Here is a 27,310-nt window from a genome sequence, read left to right on the forward strand (position 1 = left end):
TTGTGTACGGGCCCTTAAGCTGCGTACAGGCCGGCCAAACGAACGCCAACGAACGGGTTTCGTTGACCTTCGTTGGGCCGGTCTGTAGGCAGCTTTAGATGATGTGTGAATATGAAGGTGGCACGAACCTATGCAGGCGTTGTCATTCTCGTCGAGCAGGTACGTGCGGTTGGAGACGGCTCCTGCGCATGCGCCGGGCATAATATGTACAATGTTAGTTAGTTCTGATGCAGGTAGGTAGACACACATTATGGAAGTCTTATGAACAATTAACATCAGTCAAGGAGAAAATGAGTAGAGGAATTGAAATTTTTAACCCATTTTTTGTAGCTATAGTATCTAACAAATGATGATGACGAATAAAATATTGATGTATGAATGAGACTGAAATAATAATGAACGTGATTAACAGTCGGCTGTAGAAATGATTGATAACTTCCTATAACTTCTGTTAATGCAGAGGTATAAATGCCTTCAAATTAAGTTAGGTATATTCATATGGACAACATTTCAAAAAACTAAAGCTGCTATAAATCGAAAACCATTTCGAGATTTAGCTCTAAAGGCCACAAAAAAAATGTTTTTGTATTTTTTGGATGTATCATTTTCGAGAAAATCATAAAATAGTAAAAAAGTGCTGATGACGTCATGCATCAGGTGCGATGCATTTTGATGATCAAAGCCCATAGACTTAAAAACAAAGTACCTGTAACTTTCATTTTTGATTGACGTTGACGTTTTATCGTGACGTTGTTGTTTATTTGGGTCATTTTCATTAATTCTGTTCTGACACTTTCTGACTATTTTTTTTATTTATTATTAAGAGATGACCTCTATATAATATGTCCCAGAGTATGCCACCGCCTACACAGTTGAAAAAATGCTTCTGCTTATTTTTTTACATGATAAGTACCTACTTTCCATCATCAGAAATATCAATGTCATTTGAAAATGACCCATTTGTTGGTTGGTATGTAAACAAAGTTTAAATGTCACTTGTCAGTGTCATTTATGTTTTTTTTCGAGACTCAGGCAATAGACAAAAATAAAAATTGAACCTAATATGTGACGTCACTTCCGGTTTTAAAATAATTAACTTTAAAGTTAAAAATAACATGCAAAAATTAATGTACATACAAAATAAAAAAATACGGGTTCACTAATTTTCTATAAACTTTCCGAATAGCTAATAAAAATATAGGGTAAAGAAAATGAAATGTTGTCCATTCCACATACAAGTAACAGTTAAATACTTAAATCATGCTAAAACAATGTATGCTCCTCATGCATTAATACAACCCTAGCCCATACAGCATGGTTTATATTTATCTATGTAGATAAACGTAACAATACCGATATTTCGTTGTTATTTCCATTAGATACGACAATTTGTTTTACGGGAAGTGTATTATAATTATCTACGTAGGTAGGTAGATGAAGATATCATGCCGTGGACTAAAACGTAGACAGTTACCCCCTAATTATAAAACGAAGCCTAATAGTTCGGTTTAAAACCGGCTTTAGGTTACTGGTTTGAATGAAATCTCTAAACTAAACCCGAACTACCTTTAATCTACGTTTCATAATAAAAGGGTTATTTAGAACTTAAGAAGAACCGGTTTTATACCCATGATTTCAAACAGCTGTTTCTAAACCAGAACTATCTTTAGTCTACGTTCTATTTTTAATAATAATCAGCCATGCATTCTCGCCACATCACTCCACTCACCGTCCCCAAGCAGCGTCAGATAGTGCGGGGCCGGCCCCGCGGTGGCAGTCAGCGTGATGTTGGGCGACGTCTTGTCTCTCAGCGCTCCCATCACCTCGAGGCAGTGCTTGAACGAAGGCCGCGCCTCGGGGGTGTAGCTCCAGCATTTTTTGAGGAGTTGGTAGCTGCGGGGAGATTGTGTGTTTGAGGTGATGCGTGTGGGTAGGTTGGGAAATAAGCATTAATTTCTATCCCCTACGAATGGGTACCAAAGTATAAGTATTATCATTTAGATATTAGATTTTTTTTTTAACTTTTTAGTTATTTGTTAAATCGGTTTTTTAATTAATTACTTAATCAAAAAAAATATTAAATATTGTTGTGTTTTTACTATCAGTATGCAGTAGTAGGTCCTTATCTAGATTCTAGACGTGTATACTCTAAGTGCATTGTAGATACTAGTTTAAAAACGATGATACGGCTCCCGATCTATCACGTGACTACAAAATATACAGCGAAAAGCGCAGGTGGCTCGTTTGCAAGAAACCTAACTACCCACATTATGAGGAAGAGGAGGGCAATAGAATTACCTACAGTCGTTAAAGCATAATATACAATTTATATGTATGTAAGTATCAGTAGGGTAAACTCACGTGGCCTCAGCGCAGTTGGGCGGCTTGTCCGGCGTGCCGCCCGCCCTCACGTACGCCAGCACCTGGCGGTTGGTGCGCGCCGGGTACGGCTGCTGGCCCAGCGATAGCACCTACATAAACACAAATATGTGAGTTTTAAATAACATTACATGGTTCTTAAAATGATGTAAGTAAGTAAGTAATATATTCACGTCTTAGGTATTTCAAATCTAATTAAACATAAAGAGTGCCCCATTAGTCAACGTTATGCCGCAAGCCTGTAGGAAGTGAAATTATACAAATCGTCATTATAAGCAACTCCGTATTTGCCTTCCTCCTGCCGCCATGACAATGATTAAAGGGACATTCGGTATAGTCATAGAATGTACAATAATAAAATAGTAACAATAGATTCCTCTAACCTCCCAGCAAAGCACGCCCCAGGCCCACACGTCGGACTGGCACGAGAACACGCCGTCGATGAGACACTCCGGAGCCATCCAGCGCACCGGCAGCAGGCCTGGAAGACAATAATGTTCATTAGGTACTTATGGTCTCTGAAAGTAATTGGTAGTGCATGAAAAAATGCTAGAAAATCACTGCCTTCACTCCGAGGGAAACCTATACGTTGTGAAATTGGTTAGTTGGAAGAAATTGCTTTCTTGCAATCAGTGTTACGAATATTAAAAACTTGCGAAAATCTTTTGTTCTATATCCCATTCCACGGGGAAAGACATCTGATACAAACAAAAACTACCCTTATTCGAATGTAATAAGGGTTCTCTTAGATGTCTATCCGTGGAATGGGATATATAGTTATTGATTCTAAGTCAATAACTATATTTAAGTATAAGAACATTATTATAAATGTTTTATTTTATTGTTTAAGTAGCATACACCTAAATAAACAAAATGTCCTTTGTTTGTATCTATATGCCTAAACCTAGTTATTAATAAATTACCAATCACAAATATCATAATTTGTGATTGGGTCTCAGCTACACAGAGACACACGACACCTACCGCTATAAACTCCTCCCCTACTTAAAATCTACCTTCCAAACCCTCAACAAAACCACATTAACATACCTTCTCCCTCCTTCCTATAGTAATCATTCTTGTATATATCCCTGGCGAGCCCGAAGTCCCCGATCTTGACCTGCCTGGTGTTGCCCCTGGTGGAAACCAGACAGTTGCGACAAGCCAGGTCTCGATGGACGAAGTGCATCTCTTCCAGGTACCGACAGCCTTTGGTCACGTCCACACACATGTTTAGAAGGTCGAGGAGAGTGAGCGATTCCGGGGTGTACTGTGGAGGAGATGTTGTTGTTAGGATGTTTATAGGTTGCCTGGAAGATATCGCTTTTAGAAAAGCGATTAGGCGTTTAGGCGCCTGCTATTGTCGGTACTATTGCATTGCAGAATAAAGTTGAAATATAACCAATAACCATTATGTTGTAAGTGTACCTTCTGCAATGCGAGTAGTCGTATCTTTATAGTAGGTATTAGCTTAGATAGCTTCGTCATAAAACACTCTTCGATATTGTTAGGTAGGTCTAATGAGTAGGTCTAGTTATTTATAAACTCAAGCAGCACGTGCTTCTATTTATAAATAGATAACTGCTGATCCCTTTTGGTGCTGGAAGCTAGGTCAAAAAAACGTATAATATAAGGGTAAGTATAATATACTTAGGTACATAAGAATTTAGATAGCGAACTATACCTATCTTCCTACAAAAAAGCCATTAGTGGCTAATATAAATAGCGATAAAACCATTTGTTTACATAAGAACTAGTTTACATTCGCAAAATGTATCGCAGTGAAAGGTCAATTGCTCTCATTGCGCGTATGTAAATGTCAATGTTTACGCCTCGGGCATATTTATTGTCGTTTAAATCTCGGAGTGTTGTGTTTATTTTCGTTGAATGCATCATCGGGGGCGTAGCTCAGATGGTAGAGCGCTCGCTTAGCATGCGAGAGGTACCGGGATCGATACCCGGCGCCTCCAACCGATAGTTTTTTACTTATTTTTTTCCTATGATAACTATAATGGAAGTACAAAAGTATATTATTAGGACCCTTCAGTGGGGCAGAGAGGGCAACGGGATCATTTTAAATTCTTCATAAGTTCTACACCCTAAGAAAAGCGGTTGTAATGATGTAAAATATGCTAGGGAATAAGTATTTCTGATACAAACTGTAGCTGTCAAATATGTGACATTCGTCCCATCGATATAAGAGCCCGTCCTCATCTATCCGATGGTCTTCAGCAAGGAACATAATACTACATAATACCGAGAGGTCATCAGTCTTTAACACTCACCAGAGCCGACCGCTTGGCCCTCAAGTAGCTCAGCAGGTCCCCGCCCTCCATCAGCTCCATGATGATGTAGTGCGGGTCGTTGTCGAGACACACGCCCAGCAGCCGCAGGATGTGCGAGTGCTTGCACAAAGAGGGCTAAAAACTGTTCGTGGGGTGTGTGTCATTTGTAAATGTCCTCTAAACTTATGAATTTGGGCATCGTCGTAGAAAAAAAGACGGAAGGAATCTTGCTAACTAAAAAGTGAGGCACCCTAAGTAAGTCGATTTTATTGTTACGACGAGCCCGACAAACACACATTCACACTCAAAGTAAGTCAGTTTGCCGCTGCGCACCAATCACGTTGCACCTACGCACCAACACACTCTCATGTCGCCGCCATTGCTGTGCCTTATTTATAAAAAAAACTCACCAGCGCCGACCGCTTGGCCCTCAAGTAGCTCAGCAGGTCCCCGCCCTCCATCAGCTCCATGATGATGTAGTGCGGGTCGTTGTCGAGACACACGCCCAGCAGCCGCAGGATGTGCGAGTGCTTGAAGTTGGACATGAGCACACGAATTTTCACTTTTTGACTGACACAAAGAGGCCTAAAAACTGTCCCCTGGGGTGTGTGTCATTTGTAACATACCTACATAAATATAGATATGCTCACGACTGTAATCCCCGAAGGGGTAGTCAGAAGGTGACTCGCAACCCGCTTTTCCCTGTACATTTTAGTGATGTAACGAATATTCGCATTCGCATTCGCATTCGCGAATATTCGCACTTTTTTGGATATTCGCATTCGCAAAATTTGGTGCGAATGTTTTGCGAATATCAGTAGGTACTTTTTAGAAAAAACTATTTGAAAATAATTGTTAACAAAGGTTAGCAAAGTCAAAATCCATTCGTCAATAAGTAACTTTTTTATTACAAGTCACTCTCTTAATCAAATTAACAGTCTTACTTTATCATATTTATTTACTTTGGAAAATGAAACTTTAGATATAGGTAGTTAATAGTTTCATAAGACCTAAACATAAATAGCTTCTTTAAGCAATCAAAAAGCATATTTTCACAATATAGTGTCACAGCAAGACAGCCGTAGATTTAAATATGGTACGTGCAACAAAGATGGCCCTATTCCTAAAATGGCCCACTTACAAAATTTAAATCTTCTAAACGCCCGGATAAGTTGAAATTTCGCTCTAATGTTTGGTTAGTGCCATAGAAAAAATGGCCTACGATTTACAACCTAATGTTTACAAACTTTTTAGTAGTATTTCTTTAAAATAACAAACTATTAATCTTTTTTTTTTCGATAGAGACTTTCGTAGTTTCAAGGGCATTCTGAAGAAGCTAAGCGTTGATTGTATTCTTTTCTGTTTTTCAATTAATTTCATTAGGTCTTGTCACCGTGAAAAGTTCATATGAAGGCCCACCACACGCGTTACCAAGATGGCCCGGGCCTTACAGGACTATACAATATCATAGTTTCTTTGGAACATAAAAGATAGAATTTCGGCTATATTTTTTATTATTATGTTATATTCAAACACTGAAACTAAACTTTAAGCGTAGTTACGGTCTCTTAAGTACCTACTTTCCAGTTTAAATACTTATAAAATAAACAAAAACCCACCAAAAATTGAAGCATTGTTTTTCACTCTAAATAATTGTTAGAATAATAGAAAAACATTTTTATTATTTTAATATCATTACAGACTTTTGTATTGAATGTAGATTTAGTTTTGCTAATCCACCGTACTATTAACGCCCAAAAAATCGATAGTAATTGATTAATTAACAAGAAGCTCATATTTTTGTTTATGTTTTACGTAAAAACATGGTTTTTGTTCTGATAGAATTTATAAATTACCTACTTGATTAATATTGGGCCATGATAAGTCCCTATGTTCCTAAGAAGGCCCACATTAGAGGTTTTCGAAAATGATTGTTTCCATAAAGAAGCTTGATTTAATCTGATGATTTATTTGTTGATTAATATTTAAAAATAAATGGACAATATAGTAATCAAGTTTATTTTCTTACATTGTTTCAATTTTTTTATTTATTTAATTATTGCAAAAAATGGGCCTTACAAGGCGCACGTACCTTACGTTTAAATGTTTCGTGTAAGTCGCCCTCAGAAACCGCACACAGTCGCAATGTGTCGTAACAGTTACGGAGCTAAATAAAGTGTAACTACTTCAAAAAAAACTGCGACTAGTATTGGGTAGTCTCATTCGGAATGCGCCTAGAACGGAACAAGACTGCCACGAAACCATACAAATGACGTCAAATTTGAACACAAACTGAATATTCGCATTCGCATTCGCATTCGCGAATATCGATATCAGATATTCGCATTCGCATTCGCATTCGCGAATGTCCAAAAACACACATTCGTTACATCACTAGTACATTTATACTCACGTGATAGGTGGCGAGCCGTATCGCCGTGTCATTTGTAAACGTCCTCCAAACTTACAATACAGGCTGTGAATTTAAGGTTTCAGTCTTTAAAAACTCACCAGCGACGACCGCTTAGCCCTGTGCCATTTGTAAACGTCCTCGAAACTTTAAATAGTATCTATGAATTTGGAGGTTATCTAGTCTTTATAAAAAGCTCACCAGCGCCGACCGCTTAGCCCTCAAATAGCTCAGCAGGTCCCCGCCCTCCATCAGCTCCATGATGATGTAGTGCGGGTCGTTGTCGAGACACACGCCCAGCAGCCGCAGGATGTGCGAGTGCTTGAAGTTGGACATGAGGGCGGCTTCTTGAAGGAACTCGGTTTTTTCTTGGTCTGTTGCGCCTTTGCGGAGCGTCTGGCAATGGGGAGGATTGTGAGTAAATTGGTGTATAAGATGGGATGGCTAAAGTTGACTTCAGAAAGTAAAAATGCATCGAAATACGCCTAGCTGAAGAAGTCGGAAAGGAATACATAGCTCTTCATATCTGAAATCAGACTCGACAAACTCGCGCTTCATAATTATATTGTAGTATTGTAGCTTTTACCACAGCTGTTAGTACCTATTACTAAGAAAATAGGCCCTCTTCATACATAAGACAAGCTTCAAATCAAATTGCAAAAGTGGTAAGTAAGTACCTATACTCAGATTACTCAGCCGAAAGGCGGGGGCTCATTTCCCCACAGTAAAAAACCAAAGCACGAAAGTCTTAGAGGAAAAGTTGTTTAGAATGACCCCCTGAGTCTCAGTATAGTAGCCTTTTTGAATCACCCTCTACAGGGTATACTGTATATACTAACCTTAACAGCGACCTTAGTATCTTGATTCCCGAGCGGCAGCGCGCGCGCCACGCCCTCGAACACCTCTCCGAAGGCGCCCGAGCCCAGGAACTTGGTCAGCGTGATCTGCTCGCGCCGGATGTGAGGTAATGCTGCTAGTTCCGCATCCGTTGGCGCGTGTACTCCCTATATAGAGAGGAGATAAGGGGGTTAGTAGTTGTTTTTAAGATGAATTTTAGTTTTTCATTTCATTATTTTATATTTCTCTTCTATAAATCACATGTGTAAATAAATGAAAGAATAAATTAGCTAAAACGTCAGGCTTGAGCGTCGAGGGGTTTTGACATATTTAGGTATTCCGTTTGAGGCTCACCCCTTTACTTCCAAGGGGACCTAAACATAGTCTTCTGCTCAGTTTCATCCTGAGACTCATCGGTGGAAGATAGATGAATCAAATAATACCTATTTTATCGATACAGACAAACAATCTCTATAGTTTAAAAGTATGTGAGTGTTGGTGGCCAATGTAGTTTTTTGCTGACTGTACGTACCTGGTTATAAATAATATTAGTGGAGTGCCGGGTGGGCAGTTGTCTCAGCGTGGCGAGCTCGACGTCGGGGCGGCGGCCGGCCGGGAACGCGCCCGCGCCGTCCGATAACACCTTCTTTTTGCCGCGACGGTTGTATACTGAGGGTTTAGAGGGACGAGTTAGAGTCGGGTATGGGGAGAAGAGAAGTGATGTTGACTAAGTAAAAAACATGGTAGAGGTAACGACATGAAAGAACTGGCTCGTGACAAAACTCAGTTGCGACCAAAGGTACCAAAGGCACTCTGCTGGGAAATAATATATTTTATAAAATGCCGCTATGACGCTACGTGCCTGAGGTTAGTAAAACACAGTTCACGAGTGGCACTAATCTGACTGGCTAACTGTTTCTCCTCGGTGACAAATCCTAGTCAATATTTAGCAGTATAATATTAAATTCTTCTTGTTTCTGCATCAGTCAGGTCACCATTCCTTAAAAAACTCTCACCACAACCATTCAAAAAAGACTCACAATACAGCGGGGGTAGCGCCAGCGCGGCGGCGGCTAGAGCCATGAGGGCGGCCTTGAGCGCGCCCGCCCCGCCCGCGCCGCCCGCCCACACCTCCACGTCGCCGCGCTCCGACAGGGCGCCCCAGCCGTGCGCGTTGTCCAATCTACTCTACTAAGACTGTCACTACTCAAGACACTAGACTCACAATAGACTCTAAGGGCCTTACCACAAAAACTTAGACGGTATCTAAGAGATGTTTAGCGCTGTCAAATGTCTACAAAATCTGTCAAATTTCGGTTTAAACACTTGTTAAACAATGTCTTAAGTTTTTTTGTGGTAGTACAGTAAGACACTAAACACTAGACTCACAATACAGCGGCGGCAGAGCCAACGCGGCGGCGGCTAGAGCCATGAGGGCGGCCTTGAGCGCGCCCGCCCCGCCCGCGCCGCCCGCCCACACCTCCACGTCGCCGCGCTCCGACAGGGCGCCCCAGCCGTGTGTGTTGTGAGCTTCTACGTACACCCAGTAGCGGGATAGGAGCTCGCCCTCGCCGATCAGCCAGTAGCTGTCTGGAAGGGAAGTGGTTGATTAATCGACTGCGAAAAAAGGAGGAGGTTCTCAATTTATTTGTATGTATGATTTTTGGGATCTTGGTATTAGAGGTAAAATTATGGCAAAATGAAAGTTTAGTGTGAAATTTTCTTAATGAGCGCTTTATTATAGCCTAGTGGCAGCGACGCAACTCGGATCTTTTCCGACCATGCTAGTCCACTGCGGGTTTTTGGGTTTCATACTTTGTACATGTGCAGATATCGTCACGATAAGAGCACGTGGAATACATTGGTAGGTATATCGCAGCACGGTCCAAAAAACCCTAGTAAGTACATACGAATACGATATAAGATAAGTTTATACAATAAAAAAAAACGCTATATGATGATAAATCATTAATTATCTTTCAAACTTCATATCAAACAGAAAATATCTTATGGATGCAATAAATGATTGAGTATTGAGTCTCCTTACCAGTTCCATTATGCAACAGCTCAAGCCCCTCCTCAAGGATGCGCTTCTTCAGATCCTCCCGCAGGTCAGTGGGCAGGTCCGGAGGTAGTGAGCTCAGGTTGTTGGAGCTGTTCGCGTTTACCACCCTGTTGAAAAATATAACTATGTACAATCAATATCACTAAACTGCAGTTTTTTTATGGGAATTTTCAATCAGAATTCGGATAGTGATAGATGGGTGGAACATTTAGTTACCATGAAGCTCTTTTACCTTTATCACGTAGCCGACTGTTGCCGAAGTTGAAGATGGTTGTTGAAAGATTTATTGACAATGTAGTACCTGGTCTGTTGGCGCCCCCACACGCGGTAGTGGTCCACGGGGGCGCCGCGCGGGGGCGGCTCGCGCCACCACAGCCGCACCCGCCCCCGGCACGTGGCCTGTGTGCACAGTGTGGTACCTGGTCTGTTGGCGCCCCCACAGGCGGTAGTGGTCCACGGGGGCGCCGCGCGGGGGCGGCTCGCGCCACCACAGCCGCGCCCGCCCCCGGCACGTGGCCTGTGTGCACAGTGTGGTACCTGGTCTGTTGGCGCCCCCACAGGCGGTAGTGGTCCACGGGGGCGCCGCGCGGGGGCGGCTCGCGCCACCACAGCCGCCCCCGCCCCGGCACGTCGCCTGTGTGCACAGTGTGGTACCTGGTCTGTTGGCGCCCCCACAGGGCGGTAGTGGTCCACGGGGGCGCCGCGCGGGGGCGGCTCGCGCCACCACAGCCGCGCCCGCCCCCGGCACGTCGCCTGTGTGCACAGTGTGGTACCTGGTCTGTTGGCGCCCCCACAGGCGGTAGTGGTCCACGGGGGCGCCGCGCGGGGGCGGCTCGCGCCACCACAGCCGCGCCCGCCCCCGGCACGTCGCCTGTGTGCACAGTGTGGTACCTGGTCTGTTAGCGCCCCCACAGGCGGTAGTGGTCCACGGGGGCGCCGCGCGGGGGCGGCTCGCGCCACCACAGCCGCGCCCGCCCCCGGCACGTCGCCTGTGTGCACAGTGTGGTACCTGGTCTGTTGGCGCCCCCACAGGCGGTAGTGGTCCACGGGGGCGCCGCGCGGGGGCGGCTCGCGCCACCACAGCCGCGCCACGCGCTCGCCCACCGCCGCCGCCTGCACGCGCCCCGGCGCGCCCGGCACGTCGCCTGGAAGTTATTTAATCCTTTATTGCACAAATATAAATATTTATAAGTGTACAGAGTGGACTTAATGCTATAAGCATTTTCTACTTCTACTATTCAACCCGCAGGAGGTGCAAGAAATGACAATGGGCGTTTTGGGACCTATGTCCAATAAAGACGAGACATACATCGTTGGATAGCTCTTTTCAAGTGAGCAAAAAAGTATTGTGACGACAAATCCGTATAAGTTGTCCATTTTGAAATATATTCGTCGGAAGGAAGTATTTTTCTATGGCATTGCACTCTCTGTTCTGATGACAGTTACGGCGTAATACACGTAAACACGTATTATTGAAATTGGAAAAATTACTTTCAACTGGTTTTATTTACTGAGATAATAAACAAATATAATATTATATGAAATATGATCATTTTGTTATAAAAATTAAAAATGAATGTGAAAAACTAACAAAAACATTAAAGTTACAGAAATAAAATATAAAAACTTTCAAGGTACGATTAACGAACGTGGACAGTAAATCAAGACTAGCGCTTCCGTTATTCATATTCTGCTAAAAAATACCTTTTCAACGACGTATCACTCATTTCTATTGGTGCTGGTCCCAGCTTCCATATATTGGTGCCCATCATCATTTAATTTGAGGGTTAAGATAAACTCAGGTGTGTTGGGTCGATAAGTAATAACTACCTAGTAACATAGGTATCTGGTCCAAAACCATGCCGGTCGCTCGCTGACCGTCGTAGGTGTTCCATAACGAAAGAGTATGACATTGCGGTGTTGCGAGCTTGCATCGCGCAGACTTGCAGTTTTGTCTTCAATGGTAGTGGTTGGATAAAGAGGACAGGGAGCAAGGTGTTGTGTTTTCTATATGGTGGAGGACGGATGGTTGATGATGATGAAAAGCTTATATAATCCATAGTCATGTCACTATGTATCCCTCCCAACCAATGGCTAGACCTTTAGGTAATAGTGACGAGTAAGCTAGGTATATAAAGCTATAAAAGTCCTGTCATAGTACAAAAACTTACCCAAAGTCTCAAAAGTGTATCTATCGTCATGAGGCCACAGATAGGGCGGCGCTGAGGCCACGTACTGCAAGCGGAGGCGGAACCGGTAGCGGGTCTTCGGTTCCAAACCGCTAGCCAGCCACTCCCCGCCCGCCCGCTTGGTACATGGCAGCCATTGCTGGCTTGACGCCTCTGTGTATTCTACTTTGTAGCTGTTGAAGAAACATAATTAATTGTATTAAAGGAGCTCTAGGAAAGTTAGTAATGGTGCAAGTATACTTACCCTTATTATAAGATAACTTAATAATGGTTTGAATTCGTATTAAAATTAATTATGTTATAGAAAAAGAAAACATGTTTGTATAAGAAGGTAAAAGAGGTAAAAAATACTGTCTAAAAGTAAAATACTCACTGATACAGCGTATAACCGCTAGGCGGGTACCAAGCGACAGTGACTGTATACGCCGTGGCATTAAGCAGACCAATCGCTTGCGGCAGCGGATACGTCTTCACTCGCAGCGATTGGCTGTCGACAGTGACTGCGCTGTGATTGGACCGCGCGCGAATCCAAACGGTGTAGACTGTGTTGGGTGATAGACGGGTCATGTTGGCCGCTCGGCCCTCCGTTACCTCGAAGGTGTTGTGCTCTGAAAGATTTGGATGGATTTATGTTAGAATATTATGTATCGAAGAACCGATATAAGTTCGTTGAGGTAGACGAGTGATTAGAGGACTAGTGATTAGCAACGGGTAAATGTTGCCTTGGGAGCTCCCAGGAACGCTTAAGGACAGACAGCTGATAGTGGTAGGAAGTGGAATGACAGAATTTTGTGGCGCTCTATGGAGGAGTGCACTCGCATTATACCCACTAGCAGCAGCAGCAGTGGACAATTTAATGCGAATGCCCACCAAGTGTTGTGAGGAAAACTATAGTTAATAAATATGTAATCCAGGAATAATTGATGTCTTTTTCAGACAGTAGCGGTTCTTAAGCTCTTATTGTACACAAGTGAACACTAACCTTTATACTTGTTATTGAGCACGGGCAGGTGGTCGGTGCGCCAGTGCAGCTCGTACCACAGGCCGGGCTCGGGCGTCCACTCAGGCGACAGCACTGTGGCCGTCACGTCCGTCGCTGGCACTCTGCTATACACTAACCTTTGTACTTGTTATTGAGCACGGGCAGGTGGTCGGTGCGCCAGTGCAGCTCGTACCACAGGCCGGGCTCGGGCGTCCACTCCACGCGAGCCAGCACGGGCGAGAGGACGGTGGCCGTCACGTCCGTCGCTGGCGAGGGGGCTGGGGAAATAAGGGCAGCGTTAAAAAAGTTACATTTATTACCAAATCTTATGATACGGCTGCAAATTCCACATAACTAACTGTACCTACCTATCGTGAAACTTAGATTCAGACATAACATTGTTATGAAAGAAGAGGTGGTTATCTGCGCTATGAAGGGATGGTAAGAGAGAAATTGTAGCGTGTTTATGCCGTAATAGACGAATAGCGACTGAGCGGCATACCGAGCACAAATTGCACAGCGCGGTTATCACAAATTCCACCAGTTCCTCGCCCAGAAATGCTAGCACGGGGCGCAGTTAAGACGTGACAAAACTTTAGTCATTGCGTCCTGTGCGATCCGTTCTGCACCTTGGAAGAGGAATATGTCCAGCAATGCAGCAACTGATGATGATGGTGAATGGATTTTGTATCACGGAAATAACATGTCTGGCATCTGTATCCTAATTCCTGGTATTCAGTCAGGTACTACACCGCACTATAATGTTTTTGGGTTAGGTAGAAAAGTGTATTTATTTATTTCAAGTCTCGTAAATACTTTAATTCTTCTCTTCCGCTCAAAACTCAAGTGGCTCCCTATTCGCCTTCGACGGAATGCTCATATCTTGTCGATTCTGTACAACATACTGTTTAACCCAGCGTCGCCACCCTACTTAAAAGAGCGATTTCAGTTTCGGGATAGCTCGCACAACCGAACACTCCGGTCTGCCTACAATCTGAGGCTACAAGTGCCACCGCACAAAACTGACTTTTACAGCCACTCCTTCACTGTCAAAGCTGTGGTACTCTGGAACGCTCTTCCCGAGGAAGTACGACGAGCACCTTCTGTTGCCTCATTCAAAGATAGGGTCAGGTTACACTATTTGAATTCACTGAACAGTTGATTATAAATATAAGTTGTTAGTATTTATTTATGTATTTATGTAAACGAGTTTATGTAATATATAATATGTAAGTTTATTATAGGTAAAGATATATATATATATTTTGTATTGTGTTGTTTTATTTATTTATATAGTATGTACAGTTTAAGTAGTATACCTTGCACCTCTACTCCCATTAATTATGTTAAAATTGTCTCTTCCATCCAAAGGTTGTCTGGTAGAGATTGCTTTAAGCAATAAGGCCGCCTTTTTTGTACTATGTTATGTATATAAGTTGTGAATTGTAATGTGTTTTTAATGGTGCAAAATAAAGAGTATTCTATTCTATTCTATTCTATTCTTACCTTCGGCAGCAGTCTGCAGCGTCATCGCGGGGCCGACAGTCGGCTTCTCCTCATGTAGCTTGGCGTAGTAGTTGGTCACTTCCACCGACACAGAGTAATTAGTGAACGGCAGTAGCTCTCCTATCTCCACCTCTTTATCCACCGTGTCGATAAACTTACAAACTGCCTTGTTGCAAGTCGATCCATCGTCTTCACTCTTCAAACGGTAATAAACCGTATATTCTGAAGCTGTCATGTCATATTGTCTGTCCCTACACTGCTCAGGTTTCTCTACATCAGGTAGCCGCAATGCTATGCTGTTAGCGGAATTTGATAGCATTTTTGGAGTCAAATCGTTAGACCACGGGTATAAGCAATGTCTTGGAGGGTACGGCTGGGTTCTAGGATCTAAAGCAGCAATTTTATATCCATACGTAGCTTTAACTTGTTCTATTTTGCTTTTCCTGTTTTTCGTCGTGTAATAAATCATGCGTTCAGTTGCGTTGAACCAGTAAATGTATTTGCTGTCTACGGCTATGGAAATGGGAATGAAGCCGTATTTCTTTTTCTCTGTACCGTCGACTACGACTCGGCACTTACAGGCTCGCATGTCTGAGGCTATGATCTGTTTGGTCCAGGGGTCTATCCAATACAATTCGTCTGTATCATTAGTCATGTCGATGACAAAGCTCTTCCCGACTTGAGGGTTCTCTGGGCAGTTGCAGGCGGCGTGTCGCGTGGTGTTGAAGAATGGCCGGATGTGGGTTCCGTCGGTGTGTGCCGTCATCAGTGTCCCAAGTCCGAGGTTGCTGCTCTCTTCGTACCAGTATAAAGAACTGCAAAAAAAAAGTTTCGGTACTTAACTTATTTATTTCCATATATTTTAGTAGGTGTATTTGTGTATGGGTTTTTCGAGTAATCAGCGCCGAGTTACCATGATTCATGATGAAGTCAACTTTGACATCGTTTCTATTATGAAAGTAATAAGTGCGTCGTCCACCAAAGGTTTTTTATTCGATATCAACGCTTCAAACGTTTAATAAATTCACTTTCGCTAAACAGTCAAACTCTCGCTGAAATAAAATATGTTATCACTTTACCCGTGCGGATGACACAGCAGCGGCGCCGCGGGGCGGGCGGCGTCCAACACTCGGCGGCGCGGGCGTGGGGCGCCGCTCGTCAGCTGGCGGCTATACACCGCGTGCCGCCCGCCCGCGCGCGCCGCCCAGTACACCGCGCGGGACGCCCAGTCGTAGCACATGCTGAGCAGGGTGCCGTTTATTGATGTCACCTGGGGAATATAGATTATTGATGTCACCTAGGGAATATAGTTTATAGATGTCACCTAGCGAATATAAGAAACTTATTTGAACATGAACAAATGAACAAATTACTAACTTATCTTTCAAATCTGACGGATTTGCTAATTTGGCGGGTGGTGAAATGGTAGCTGTAAACTTTACAGGTGAGAGATTTCTTCAGATTATTCCGACAGAAAAACTATAAGACATACGAATGTTCTACTGTAAGGTAGGTAAGGTTTTTATTGGTCATAAAACGAGAATTATAAGTAGGTATAGAATGCGGAATTTGGTCGTAAAAGCTGACAACTCACTAACAAAAATACTTTGTTTCAAATCTATAGCGTACCTTCGAGTGCCCACTGCCATTGATTCTCGACGAGAAGATCTCATCCAGATTGTTGACCCAATAAACGATATTCTCCTCAATCGACACCGCAAGATCCACGGGAATCCCCGTGCTCTTTGGAACCGTCTCACTGTCGCCGGAGTCGAGATCGATGATCTTAATCGATTCCTGGGTCGATATCATCACTTTCGGTATCGGGTTGACGTCGTTGGAGTACGCTTGCACGACGTCCGAGTACGGACCGTAGCCCGCGTCCGTGGCTGCTCGGACCTGGGAATACAAATTATTGTTGTAATAAAGGAAGGAAATATCGACCTTATATTATAAGGCCTCGATTTATGTCTTGAGTATCACAATGGCTCTAGCTCACCATAGCTCTGTATGTCACTGACAAAATTCCATCATCAAAAGCTGGTAGCTCAGTCGGATAAGCTCCAGCTTCTCACGAAAGAGATACGGTTTCGAATCCCAGCGCTGACATGTAGCAGATTTAGCACATATAGATATGTGAACTCACCAACCCGTAGTGGACCAGACAGCGTCGTGGAAACTGGTCCAAGCTTAGGATGGCAGTTTAGACCTTGGGGATATGCACAAAGGTTTCATTCGAGAGAGCAAGGTCCAGGTAATTACAAGTCCATAGAGAATAGAATAGAATACCTGGAAGTAGAGCGTAGCGTTGGGATCACACCGTTGCGGCGAGGCGGCGGCTTCCAATGGAAGATGGCTGAGTGGGAGCTCTGTATTTCACTGACAATCCCTATCACCCTATAATCAACGTAGCTAAAAGTAGGTACAATACCTGAAAGTTGAGCGTAGTGTTGGGCGGCAAGCGGTGATGTAAAGCAAGCGGTCTGTATTTCACTGTCAAAATTCCACCCTATAATCAAAGTAGCTATAATCAAAGTAGGTATAATACCTGGAAGTATATCGTGGTGTTGGGCGGCAAGCGGTGGTGCGTGTGGCGCGTGGCGGCGAGGGACAGGCGCGGCACCGCACCGAGTATTCACGGACCACGCCGTTGGCTCCACTGCTCCGTGGATCCCTTATGTCAGACTTATGTCTAGCTGACGGTAGGTATAGTGGCTGCAGTTTATGACCGAGTTGTCGAGAATTACTGGTCAGTATATCCCATTCCACGAAGAAACACATCTGATACAAACAAGAACAATGTAATAAAGGGTTATGTTAGATGTCTTTCCCCGTGGAATTATATATATAAATCTATACCGTAGTTCAAAGAGCCGGACCACACCGTTTGGGCGAGGCGGCGCGGCGGCTTCCAATGGAAGATAGATGTATTTTACTGACAAAACTCCATCGTATAATTAAAGTAGGTAGAATACCTGAAAGTATATCGTGGTGTTGGGCGGCAAGCGGTGGTGCGTGTGGCGGGTGGCGGCGGGAGACAGGCGCGCGTCACAGGGCGCGCCGCGGCACCGCACCGAGTATTCACGGATGACGCCGTTGGCTAGTAGCTATATAGATCCACTGCTCCATGGATCCCTTATGACAGACCTATCACGTAATTCAAAGAGCGGGATCACACCCTTGGGGCGAGGCGGCGCGGCGGCTTAGGATCTCTGTACCTACCTATTTCACTGAAAAAAATCCACCCTATAATCAAGGTAGCTGTAAATAAAGTAGGTACAATACCTGAAAGTAGATGGTAGTGTTGGGCGGCAACCGGTGGTGCGTGTGGCGCGTGGCGGCGGGAGACAGGCGCGCGTCACAGGGCGCGCCGCGGCACCGCACCGAGTATTCACGGACCACGCCGTTGGCAGTAGCTAGATCCACTGCTCCATGGATCCCTTATGTCACACTTAGTGCCTACAGCCGTTTTGAACCGAGTTGTAGAGAATTGCAGGTCATTATAAATACCCATATCACGTAGTTCAAAGAGCTGAATCACACCGTTGAGGCGAGGCGGCGGGTTCCAATGGAGGATGGCTGAGTATTTCACTGACAAAATTCCCCCCTATCATATAGCTCAAAAGTCAATACCTGAAAGTAGAATATAGTGTTGGGCGGCAGGCGGTGATATAAAGCAAGCGGTCTGTATTTCATTGTCAAAATTCCACCCTATAATCAAAGTACCGAAAAACTAGTTACAATACCTGAAAGTAGATGGTGGTGTTGGTTGGCAAGCGGTGGTGCGTGTGGCGGGTGGTGGCGGGGGACAGGCGCGCGTCACAGGGCGCGCCGCGGCACCGCACCGAGTATTCACGGATGACTCCGTTGGGGCGGGATGGGGGCTTCCAACGGAAGATCGCTGAGTGGGTGCCGTCGCTGGAGAGAGGAATATTAGAAGTTTGTAAGCACAAAGTGTATAAGAAGTAAAAATGTGGTGATTTAGGTATTCTTAAAAAAAACATCAGAAAAAGTCATATGATTTGATTTATTTTCCGATAGTTATTTAAACAAAGGGGACAATTATTGACAATACAAGGACTTCGGAGCCGGTCTGAAGAATGCAGTCGGAAAGTGCTGCTCATAAGTATTAAATACTTGTATGATTTGCCATTAGAAAAACTATAGATAACTTTAGACATCACCCAACCCAAGGCTTTTGTTACCAATAGCAAGTGTATTAATAAAAAGTATTAGTAAGTAAGTACCTATTAGTAGTAGTATACACCCTAGGCGCCTCAGGGGCGGGCGGCGCGGCCTGCGGCGACCGACGCGGTGCCAGGGCGGCGCCCCCGCCGCCCCACGGCGACGTGGCGCGAACCCCCAGAGATATCTCGCTGTAGGCCGGGATCTGGCTCGTGTTGATTGTGAGGTATGGGGCATCCACGGTTTTCTGGAATTGGGATGAAAGGGTGATTGTAAGGGCCTGTCACACAATATCTGGACAGTGGCTACCTGTAAGATAAAATACATACTGTCACTGTCTAAAACTTAATTACAGAGTAACAGCATGTCTTTGGTCCCACAAGTATCCAGATATTGTGAAACAGGCCCTGTATTTAAATGTTTACGGCTAATCTTTCACACGGTTGGACAGCCGATGCGATTTTAATTTCCGTATCTCTATTAAATTGGGAATTAAGGGTCAGCAATAGGTAATCGAGGGTTGGCATTGTCATAGAATTATGTAGTAAATGATGCTCTACAGCCTTGAAAAAAATCACACCGGTAGTCGAAGAGTCTAGCTAGGTGCTGAATCATTCGAATTTAAGTAAATGCTTATGGATAACTGTAAATTAAATTCAGAATATGACGAAAAACCACTCCCGTATTGTAACAACTGTGTCGTAATCATCAAGAATTTTCGTATGATTCTTATCAAATTATAAAGTTAAAGGCTTGGACTAGGCGCTAAATACCTTGTTTTTTAATAAACATACACTTATTTTGTGTAAATTAATCCCAAACTTGAGCAATTTTTTTCCCTCAAATCTTCATACAAATATCTATGGCGGCTTTCTGTGTTATAAAATCATAAACACAAGTGACTTTGACTCAGTTGGCCGCTGGCCTCCAAAGAAGGGTCACGTCGGTTTAGGCAGCACTGACAGCTTGCGATCTTATCGTGTACAGATACAAAATCACTGCACATTGGTTGTCATTGCACTTTTTCAACTTTTATGACACCAACATAATAGGCAAGGCGAAAGATTTTGAAATCCTCTTCCGTAATGCAGATAACCATCTATTGTTTACAACAAAACCTTTATTTCGGTAATAAACTTAAGATTTTGGAAATTTAAAGCCATTTTTATAATCATTTTTAAATACTGCGCGAAAACAGCTCGCCGTGTCATGGCGTCGTGTGTGACGTCACACTTACGTACGTCAAATTTGTTTACAACAGCAAAGTAAACAAACACTGCGTATTTTTTGTGTTAAAAATGAATTCTAAAGTTTATAAGTGGTGTGCAGTGCCTCAGTGCAAAAATACATCAATAACGACACCCAACAAGGTGTTTGTACATGTCCCATACAAGAAAATAATAAGAGATAAATGGTTAAAGCTTGCACGGCGAAACAAACTTCTACGAAACAAACTTCTTCGGCGAAATAAACTTCTACGAGTTTAAAACGAGTTTGATTGCTACTTAGTCATATTTATATCTAGTGTTAAAGATAACGTAGCTAGTCACGTAGCCCGCAGAGCCGACGACCGCTGGAGTACAAAGAGGTTTTCACGTTTCTAAATTCGGAAGAGCAAAATTCTTTATTTGTTGCAAGGAACTCGCCCAACATCAATAAATCGATCCTGGGCAAATTTGCACTGTTTGCCTTAACAAAACCTGGTTCCATTGTTAAAGATAGATTCGTGTTATAAAGTCGATAAATGACAAAAACAAATATATATTATATCAATCGTAACGCGCAATCAGTATGTAAGGTAATCAAAACACAGTGAAGCGTACATAAGTATGACGTCATGCGCTGTGATTGGCGTTTCAGCCAAAATGGCCGATTGCAGTATTTTACTCTTTTATTTTATTGAAAATCTTATTAATCTGAATTTATTAAATAAAACTAAATCAGTTTTTTAAATCCTTTGAATGTGTATTTTCCTCTAAAGTCATTGAATCTTTGATAATGTAATACTGTCGACACGCCTATTTGATTTGAAATTGAGGAAGCATAATTCTTCCAGTATATTCAATACATTAAATTAAATTAGATAGTGTGCAATATTCTCGTGACATTACAGTCTCGTAAAGGTCTGATGAGGAGCAGGAATATAGCGAATGGATCTAAGTGATGACAATACGCACGAACATTAGGTTAGGGATCAAAAATACAGTCTCTTGGTGCTGGTTGAGGTATGGTCTCATGAGGATCTGATGAGGGCAGTAACACGGTGGTGGCTCAATTTTATTTCAAAGATGTTAATAGCTAAAAGCATCGAGTTTGGGCTATTAAGTATGTTTTTCAGAGAGAGAGAAAGAGATTTTATTTTTCCTCTGGATGTGTTAGGTTTACTGGGTTTACTAAGTTCATTTTGTTAATGGCATCAAGTTGTTATGTGTTCATAAGTAATAATTATTTATTAACAAAATGCTGTTGGTTCTCCACGAAAATGTAAAAATAAAAATAAAATAAATAAAAATAAATTCGTAACGTAAAATTGTCAATGACGGAATTTCTTCTATAGACAGTAGCCACAAAAAAAAACAAACGATAGATAGCGTGACTTGAAGATAAAGATACATTTATTCGACACATAGACAGCAACAACAAAAAAAATACAGATTTAAAGAAAACAAACACATACTTATACAAAACAACAAAGAAAAAAAAGGATACACATCAAAATAACTGGAAAAAATATAAGCCCCAATTTACTTGTGTGGGACAGGGAGTACCATAATATTTTTTTTGGGTTACTCCCCATCTATGTGAAATATCAGCTTGATATCTTTACCCGTTTCTGAGAAAAAGGGCGGTGACAGACGGACAACAAAGAGATCCTATAACGGTTGCTTTTTTTCTTTTGATGTTCGAAACCCTAAAATTAATTAAAAATATTATGCTGCTACCAAAAAATATTACTTACTTACAGGTATTGAAAAAGCGGTATATAGTACTAAACAAATTATAAACAAACAAAAAACCCGACTGCACGCTAAAAATATGAAAACAAGTCCCAATGTTAATGGAAAGTATCGTAGGCGGGGACCAGCAGAGGGTTCACCATTTAGCTGAATGTTACTTAGAAAACGGCCTTGAGTGGCGGTCAAGTTGGTCCCCGCCTGCGATACTTTCCATTAACATTGGTACTTGTTTTCATGTTTTTAGCGTACAGTCGGGTTTTTCGTTTGTTTATAATTGTATTTTTTTATTTGTAACTTTTTAGTTGTTTTTATTTTATGAAATTTTACGTCAGTAGTTCATGATCATTTTTTATTTCAATAATTTTGGTGTTGTTATTTAAATACCTTCAATATGCATATTTTTATAATGTGAAAATCATGCCCTTTCATTTGATACCTTACACGGCAAAGTTGAATTATTATTTTTTCGATCATCACGTTATGTCCTCTAGAGGGCGCTATGTACATTTTAATAGAACGTCACATAGCCTATAACCATTGCGCCATCAATACGCTTCTAACAATACCTCATACATCAAAATCTATCAAGCCGTTTAGGCTACAGGAGGGAACAAAGAAACAGACAAACATACATACATACAATCAAAAAACATTACCCTCCTCTTTCGGCAGTCCGGTAAAAAGGATTAAGACAGGGGGTCATTCTGAACTTTTGCTCAACGAGTTTTGGAAATTAACTTTGTTGGACATGTGACTTTTTACCATGGAAAACGAATATTTTTTTTCGCGAATTTGCAAATCTCGTAGAACAAAAGTTGTTCAGAATGACCCCTTGAGTCATCCCCTTTTGGCTTAGTATAGCCCTTTTGCGACACTATGTATTTACTTTGCTTTGTCGTCGGGGTTCAGTTGGCTAGAGGATGCCCGAAACTTATTATCTACACTTTAATTTTTGTAGTTACCTTTCTACAAGTAAATACCACATTTGTTTGAGAAAGCTAATCGGGTTCCGAGTATAGAGTAAAGTGGCACCCCTATTAATTTCTACTCTTTCCTGGTGCCTACCATTGTAAGTAAGAATTATACTTACTTACCCTAAAATCACCCAAAATGTACTTGAACATAATTGTCAATAAAGTTGGCGAGTAAAAGTTTATCGACCCATTGTGCAAACTTACATGTGTGCGTGTCACTGCGTGTGCTGTGTGAAGAGCATTGAAAACCCAAAATTGGCGCGGCACGTCACCCTGTACGGGCCCTTAATGTTGGTCTTATACAGCAGCTAAGTAGCTAAGCAGTCAAGTTGATACCTACAAGTGACGTGAGATTGAATATCAGCTGCATTGCTTCCCAGGAAAGATAATAATGTCCTCCTAGCCGAATTTCGACCACGGCGGCCAATCTCAATTGAGATCAGCCATCTACGCAGGAGTAGATTATAGTGCCCAAGTGTGTGCGCAGTACACAGGAGCACTCTCTGTTCCATCACTCTCATAACCCAATGGGACGGATTGACCGACACGACTGGAGAGAGCTAGGCGCAGGACCGACTGCTTTACATGCCCATCCGACAGCATGGATCGTTTCACTGTTTCGGACATCAGGTGATCAGCCTTCTATGTCCTAACCAAACTTGGAACCACAATTTAGAAACACAAATTGATGGTCCCACCCGGGAATCGAACCCGGGACCTCTGGGTCATGAAGCGAAGCTTCTACAACTAGACCACAGAGGCAGTTAGGTTAGGTCCAGGAAAGATAACAAGCTATTGAAGGCCGGTTATAACCCAAACACCTTGTTTTCACATAAGAAGTTCCCTGAGTGACCCATCTGCCCTTACTGTACTGCATTTAGAATATGTATTCACTTGTCATAAGGGGTCACTTGAAGGGCCCGCAGACTAAAGCACATAAGTCATTTTTTCCTATATTTTTTATTAATCGCCAGGGGCATTATTTTGGCCCGACTCATAGCTGGACTAAAACACACATGTCAAAATCACTATTATAAGTAGCTAAGTCTCAAATTGTTCCTTATGAACATTTTGATAGCTACCAATTTGTAATCAGGCTAAACAACATAAGTGAACTTATGTGAAAAGGAACAAACACTCCACAGTCGCGTTGTGCCGATAAGGAACGACTTATGTTATAAGGTACCTAATAATTTTAACACCGTTTCTCAAGTGTCTTACTACCCACTAAATAAAAAATATATCTTCAAAGAATTTTGTTGAACAGCAGTCAACTACGGATTCTTTTTCAATCGTTCATATTGTGTGAAGTGAATAATTGTTAAAAAAAATCGGAAGAAGATAAATGCTAGTGGAACTGGCGCAGCTCAGCTAGCTCAGCTAGGATTAAAGTCCCGCAGCAAGTAAGTGTTTAAGTGCAATATGTATAAAGTATAAACTCATGAATATTTTTATAGATACTTATTGATTGAAATTGATTATGCTTAGTTTGTCTTATATACCTTTATTCAAGGTAAAAATCAAGAAGAAAACGAAGGCTCCATAAGTGTGGTGATGACTTCTCAAGCAATGGGATCAACAAATGACCCATACATGGAGCCAGTACCATACACGTCAAACACATTCAGAGGAGTTGAGATCAGGTACGAAGATTCAGACGATTCTATAGCTGACCCCGACTTTGTATTCAACGAACCGGTATCGTCGAAAACAGAAACACACAGAACTGAAAATGTTACAAATGATAGTTCTTCTATCTCTCTATATCTGTAAATGATATAACTTCAGACATATATATTACAAATGAACCACCTGTCGTTGCTTGATTAAGCTTGCGTGTGTTGAAACAATAGAAGAAAAAAATGCGTAATACAGGCCAAAGTTACAAAACATTAAAAGGCAAAGAGATTCCTGAAAGAAGGTTGAAGGCTCTGACAGCATGTAGAATGAAATGTAAGAAAAGAAAAGAAACCAGCAGAAAAGACGTAATTTCCCCGAAGCTGTCCCCAATGCATTGGTCGATGTCTTTAAAACGCTGGACTTGAAAGGACAAGGCATAAACATCAACGGCGAAAACATCTTGCACCTTCGATTTGCCGACGGCATCGTCATTATAGCCGAATCTCTGCAGGAACTTCAACAAATGCTGAACAGTCTATTCAAAGCTTCACGCCAGATTGGCCTGGAGATGAACCTGGTTAAAACTAAGGTTATGTATATGTATAACCACGTTTTACTGTGTCCAATAACCGTTGATGGCATGACCCTAGAAGTTGTTCAACAATATGCAGCTGGGTAGAAACAACTTCCAATCACAGGTGAATAGAAGAATACAGTTGGGCTGGGCAGCATTTGGCAAACTTCGTCAAGTCTTCTTGTCGCCCATACCACAAAGTCTCAAGACGAAAACGTCTTTGATCAGTGTGTCCTACCGGTTATGACCTATGAGGCTGAAACGTGGACACTTACAATGGAACTGGTTCACAAATTGAAGGTCACTCAGCGAGCTATAGAAAGAGCTATGCTTGGAGTCTCTCTGAAAGATTGCATCCGGAACGAAGTAATCCGACAGAGAAACTAAAGTGACCGACATAGCACACCGAGTTAGTAAGCTTACACTTTTTTTTTTGTAAGTGGCAGTGCATGGGCTGGTCACATCTGTCAAAGAACCGATGACTGATGGGGTAACTTGTTCTGGACTGGATGGAGGCCGCGACACGGCAAACGTAGTGTGGAACGCCTAACGGCTAGATGGGGTGACGACTTCACATCCAGTGGCGTGCTTTGAGAGAGGCCTACGTCCAGCAGTGGACTGCTATAGGCTGATGATGATTATTTTGTTCAAGAATACCTTAGACCGAAATTGTGATTTCCAGACTTTGAATCTGAAGAGAAGAGCTTCAGTAGTGCTCGATGGTATACCATTGATGTCGAACAAATCTATATTCAAAGAGAAAAAGATGATCTGATATCGCTTTTTCCGCTTATACCTGACATATTTTATAGTTTTACAATAATTTGTCTACTTCTGAAACAGCTCGAAACACACTGCCAGATGTTTTCAGGAGTGAATAAGAGTCCAATAATTAAATAATTATTAATCATACACACACACACTCCTCTTCTGTGAGTGTATGATTAATATGATTATCTGAAATAAAAGCAACACTTCACTAGGCCTAATCACTTAAGTCGTATCTAAGGTGTACTTAGTAAATAATACTTATCACATAAGTCACTCACAGTCCGCTTTTGTCTTATTTTTAATAGTTTTTTATGTTAATCTAATGTATTTCATGTTTAACAATGAAATTGGAATAAATAAATTATTAAATTCCAAATACATTGATTTTTATTATGTTTTTTGTTGTTCCTGTAAAAACTAAAGTGAAAATGAATTATGACTTGTGTACTTTAGTCTGCCGACCCTCCACTTCATAAACGAAATAATTTTTGCCGGTAGCACATAGGTAATATCCCTTACCTCAATATGCAGACTGCCATACGTGACACTGACGTGGTAGTTAATCCGGCAGTTGTCCACATTGACGTTGGTGGTAGGCGCCCAGCGCACCGTGAAGTTGTTCCACTGGCCTTCCACCTTGATGGACGAGGCCGGGACTGCGTCCGGGATCGCTATTAGATGTCCTGGAATATGAGGGGTTCAGTTTAGAGTCAGATAAAAAGCTATAAAATAAGCACTTATAGAGCTTCCACTATGTTATTGTATTTTTTATGTTTCCTTATGTCTGGTAAGTTAAGTTGGTTTTCCTTTGCAGTCGTCAAAAATGTATGGGATTTGAACTGTCTAAAACCAATAATATAATGGACAGAGTATAGTTAGAGTATGAAGAGAACCAAAGGAGGATCCTTAAATAAGTCCAGTGCAGTAAGCCACAGACGATACTCTGACTGGACAATCCTTTCACCACGGTGAGAAGCCCTAAGCCGAGCTCGAGCCGGACAAGTCATACTCACGGGGCGTAGTGGGGTCACGCACGGCACAGACGGCAGCCGCTGGCGGTAGTAGAGCCGAGTAGCGGCCGAGCGCGTCCGCCGTGGCGACTCGCGAGTGAGTCACCCACAGCAAGCGGCCTGCTACGTAGCGGAGCGGGCCGAGGCGAGATGTGCCGGGGAGACGGGTTAGGAGCGTGTCGTAGGTCTGGTGAAAAATGAGTGAAATTTATTTAATTAGTAAAGAAGACGACCGAATGGCGTAGTGGTTAGTGACCATGACTACTGAGCCGAAGGTCCCGGGTTCGATTCCCGGCTGGGGCAGATATTTGTTTAAACACAGATATTTGTACTCGGGTCTTGGGTGTTGATATTTATATTTAGTATCTATCTATCTATGTATTTGTGTAGATATATCAGCTGTCCGACACCCATAACACAGGTTCTGCCTAGCTTGGGATCGGATGGCCGTGTGTGAGATGTCCCCACATAAAAAAAAAGAGTTTTTACGCCTGTAAAGTTTTGTGGCGCTCTTTGGTAGGTGGCTTTCAGTTCTGAAGACGAATATTGGCTGATGATGATGACAG

The 27,310-nt window shown here is 42.4% G+C and overlaps 1 protein-coding gene and 1 non-coding gene across 2 annotated transcripts in view; one reads left to right on the forward strand and one right to left on the reverse strand.

Moving 5' to 3' along the window:
• The window catches only part of LOC105394387 (proto-oncogene tyrosine-protein kinase ROS), a 56,618-nt gene that overhangs the window by 1,085 nt on the left and 28,223 nt on the right, over window positions 1–27,310 (reverse strand). Inside the window, exons 18-39 of the mRNA XM_048629607.1 lie at window positions 26,748–26,931; window positions 26,254–26,417; window positions 18,901–19,085; window positions 18,400–18,571; window positions 16,283–16,552; window positions 15,733–15,923; window positions 14,654–15,468; window positions 13,285–13,425; window positions 12,539–12,773; window positions 12,148–12,338; window positions 10,278–11,121; window positions 9,959–10,083; window positions 9,297–9,501; window positions 8,952–9,094; window positions 8,444–8,580; window positions 7,914–8,078; window positions 7,276–7,470; window positions 3,430–3,649; window positions 2,763–2,860; window positions 2,362–2,471; window positions 1,730–1,893; window positions 129–182 (exon numbers count right to left, since the gene is read on the reverse strand). Of these exons, the coding sequence (XP_048485564.1) occupies window positions 129–182; window positions 1,730–1,893; window positions 2,362–2,471; window positions 2,763–2,860; window positions 3,430–3,649; window positions 7,276–7,470; window positions 7,914–8,078; window positions 8,444–8,580; window positions 8,952–9,094; window positions 9,297–9,501; window positions 9,959–10,083; window positions 10,278–11,121; window positions 12,148–12,338; window positions 12,539–12,773; window positions 13,285–13,425; window positions 14,654–15,468; window positions 15,733–15,923; window positions 16,283–16,552; window positions 18,400–18,571; window positions 18,901–19,085; window positions 26,254–26,417; window positions 26,748–26,931 (5,008 nt within the window). The remainder of the gene's footprint in view (window positions 1–128; window positions 183–1,729; window positions 1,894–2,361; window positions 2,472–2,762; window positions 2,861–3,429; window positions 3,650–7,275; window positions 7,471–7,913; window positions 8,079–8,443; window positions 8,581–8,951; window positions 9,095–9,296; window positions 9,502–9,958; window positions 10,084–10,277; window positions 11,122–12,147; window positions 12,339–12,538; window positions 12,774–13,284; window positions 13,426–14,653; window positions 15,469–15,732; window positions 15,924–16,282; window positions 16,553–18,399; window positions 18,572–18,900; window positions 19,086–26,253; window positions 26,418–26,747; window positions 26,932–27,310) is intronic.
• On the forward strand, window positions 4,277–4,349 carry Trnaa-agc. Its single transcript has one exon. It is a non-coding gene; the product is annotated as a tRNA-Ala (tRNA).

Source organism: Plutella xylostella, chromosome 23, assembly GCF_932276165.1.
Source record: "Plutella xylostella chromosome 23, ilPluXylo3.1, whole genome shotgun sequence".
NCBI lineage: Eukaryota > Metazoa > Arthropoda > Insecta > Lepidoptera > Plutellidae > Plutella > Plutella xylostella.